Source organism: Mus musculus, chromosome 13 (genome assembly GCF_000001635.26).
Source record: "Mus musculus strain C57BL/6J chromosome 13, GRCm38.p6 C57BL/6J".
Taxonomy (NCBI): domain Eukaryota; kingdom Metazoa; phylum Chordata; class Mammalia; order Rodentia; family Muridae; genus Mus; species Mus musculus.
In genome coordinates, this window is record NC_000079.6 from 26,767,952 (window position 1) to 26,770,392 (window position 2,441).

Consider the following 2,441-nt stretch of genomic DNA (forward strand, 5'->3'; position numbering starts at 1 on the left):
AAAAGCACCAGGTTATCATCCAAACCTTTGAATCTTTGTCCACCCATTCCAGTGAGTCATAGCAACTGTTTTAGGCGTGAAAGGTGGTGACATTGAGAAACAAATGCTTCTTCAAGAAGAACATCCTTTTCCGGAGGTGTTTGCTTTTAGCACTACAAAAGGAGCAACACATTCAAAATTCAATTATTTGGACATCAAAGGAAAAGGCCTGAAAAGATTTGTTTTAAAGTGATCAACGGTTTTATTTCCTAAAACTGAAATAGTCTACGGTTCTCCGATTTAAACCTCCAAAGGTATAGTTATCTTTTTTTTTTTTTTTTTTTTTTTCATCAGAGCCCAAGGGGAAAGAGCAGGGCCAAGAGGGTCCAGGTACAAAGGTGTGGAGAGACAGAAGAGGCTGGGAAGGGACACTTAACTTCTGAGTACATTTTGCAGTAGGTGACAACACTGAGGGGCCCAGGTGCTGACATGCAGATAGAAATTGCAGCACCTTAAGGAAAGCAAAGCCTTAACAACAAGCAGGTCATCAAACCCCAAGCAATAAGGGATATGAGATTGGCCACAGGAAAACTAGGAGTTGCAACCAAAGTTTGATCTTTATAAATATAGTAAAATTCCTTTAAAAATAAAGATAGTTTCTAAAGTATTCTTATGTTTAAGTTATATATGTATGACTAAAGGCTTGGGGCTCCAGGGTGGATTCAAAGGAGCAGCTGAAGTTTCCTTCAGTGGCCCAAGAGATGTGGAGAGGATGTCTCACCTCTTCAACCCAAAAGGGCAAAGTCTTTCAGATCTTATGACTTGAGAGCCCCAAAAGTTTTTGTAAAAAAAAAAAAAAGAAAGAAAGAAAGTGACTGGGACAACAAAAATCTTTACTGGACACTGCTGTCTCACTTTCCCCGAACCTACAGTACTCTGAAAGGAATTATGGGCGGCACTCAGGGTGGGTGTGGAGTAGACTAGCATCGCCATAGTTTACAGACTGTTCCTTCCAGACCTTTGAATGTTGTCCCTGCTCTTCATCTTCCATCCCTCTTCACTCCTGGTTCCTAGGCAGAGGTCCAAAATGCCCCTAAGAGTTTAGGGTGGGAAGGGTGGTCACTACTTAAGCCACAAAGTTGATGTCAACTGGCCTGTCCCCTCATGCCAGGAATTTAGGCTTGTAGAAGGCGAATGAATGAAGGAGAGGTGGACTGGGTTGAAGACTGGGCCCTAGTGGGTTTCCCAAGCCACAGCCAGGTGGCAGCAGGAACGGGTAAAAGGGGCTCTTCTACAAACACCGTGACTACAGGCCTTCTATTTCTCCAACAATCAGGCCCTGGACCGCCTTTTCTGTGGCCTCTTCCTCCAACGGAGGCAGCTGCTCCTGGGCTTGGTCAGGCTCCTCCACGAAGGGGCAGGCCTCAGCCTCGCGCTCTTCAGCAGGCTCCATCTCCAACGCACCAGGAGCCGCCTCCCTGGGCCGTTTGAGAGGACAATGAGGCTCTTCATCCTCCGCGCTCCTCTTCAGACTCCCCGGCTCCTCCACCTCAGCCTTGGCCTCCGCCTCCGCCTCTGCCTCGGCCTCAGCCTCAGCCTCAGCCTCTGCCTCCACCTCAGGGTGCTTCTCTTGCACATGCTCGGCTTGCTGATCTCCTGGCTCGGCCTTGGTGAGGCCCGGCTCCTCCACGGCGTCCAGCAGGTCATAGGCAGGCTGGGGCTCGGGCTCCTGTTCACACTCGGTCTCAGGCATCTCAGGTTCTGCCTCCAGCTCAGGCATGAATTCGGGCTCCAGCTCCTGCACCAGCTCCTGTCCTAGTTCCGGCTCCTCTGCTAGCCCAGGATCCTCTGTGTAGCTCTGATCCTCTTCTGAGCACAGGCTAGAGGAGGCCTCAACCATAGGGTCGTGCTCGATCTCCCACAGCCCCTCGCTGAAGCCGCGCCTCTTGTTGGGCTTGCCGAACTTCTCTTTGGACTCCTCATAAGGGAACAGGTGCCTGGGACCCAGCAGGGCGGTCTCATGGGTCCCGAAGAAGAACACCTGGTAGCGGTTGGCTTCAGCGACATGTTCGATCCTCGCTGGCCAGTGGGCATAGCCCTTTAACTTGGCAAACACCAGGTCCCCGGTCTTGTACTTAGAGCGGCTGAAGCAAGACATAGCGTGTGCTCTGGGCGCCCCCTCCTTGGCCACCGGAAGCTGACTACCGCGTCTGCTCAGGCCACTGGGTAGAGTGCGCATGAGCAGCAGCGGGACCTCTCGAGGATGCTGGCAACGCTTCCTTCTTGAGAATGTTGCACTGCAAAGAGGGCATTATCTCTGAGAGCCAATGGCTGATGGAGCCCTAACCCAGATGCCATGGTTACCTGAATGTTACAGCAAACAGCAAGAGAGGTACCTATGGCAGTTGTGGTGACAAGGCTCCATCTTGAAGACACCTGTGCCATAAAGATGACCTTTTTGT

The 2,441-nt window shown here is 51.0% G+C and overlaps 1 protein-coding gene across 1 annotated transcript; it reads right to left on the reverse strand.

Moving 5' to 3' along the window:
• Positions 1 to 220: 220 nt before the first annotated feature.
• On the reverse strand, positions 221 to 2,214 carry Hdgfl1 (HDGF like 1). The gene has a single exon (NM_008232.3). It carries the CDS (start codon positions 2,135 to 2,137, stop codon positions 1,286 to 1,288), a length of 852 nt encoding a protein of 283 aa, NP_032258.2. The 5' UTR covers positions 2,138 to 2,214; the 3' UTR covers positions 221 to 1,285.
• Positions 2,215 to 2,441: the final 227 nt, after the last annotated feature.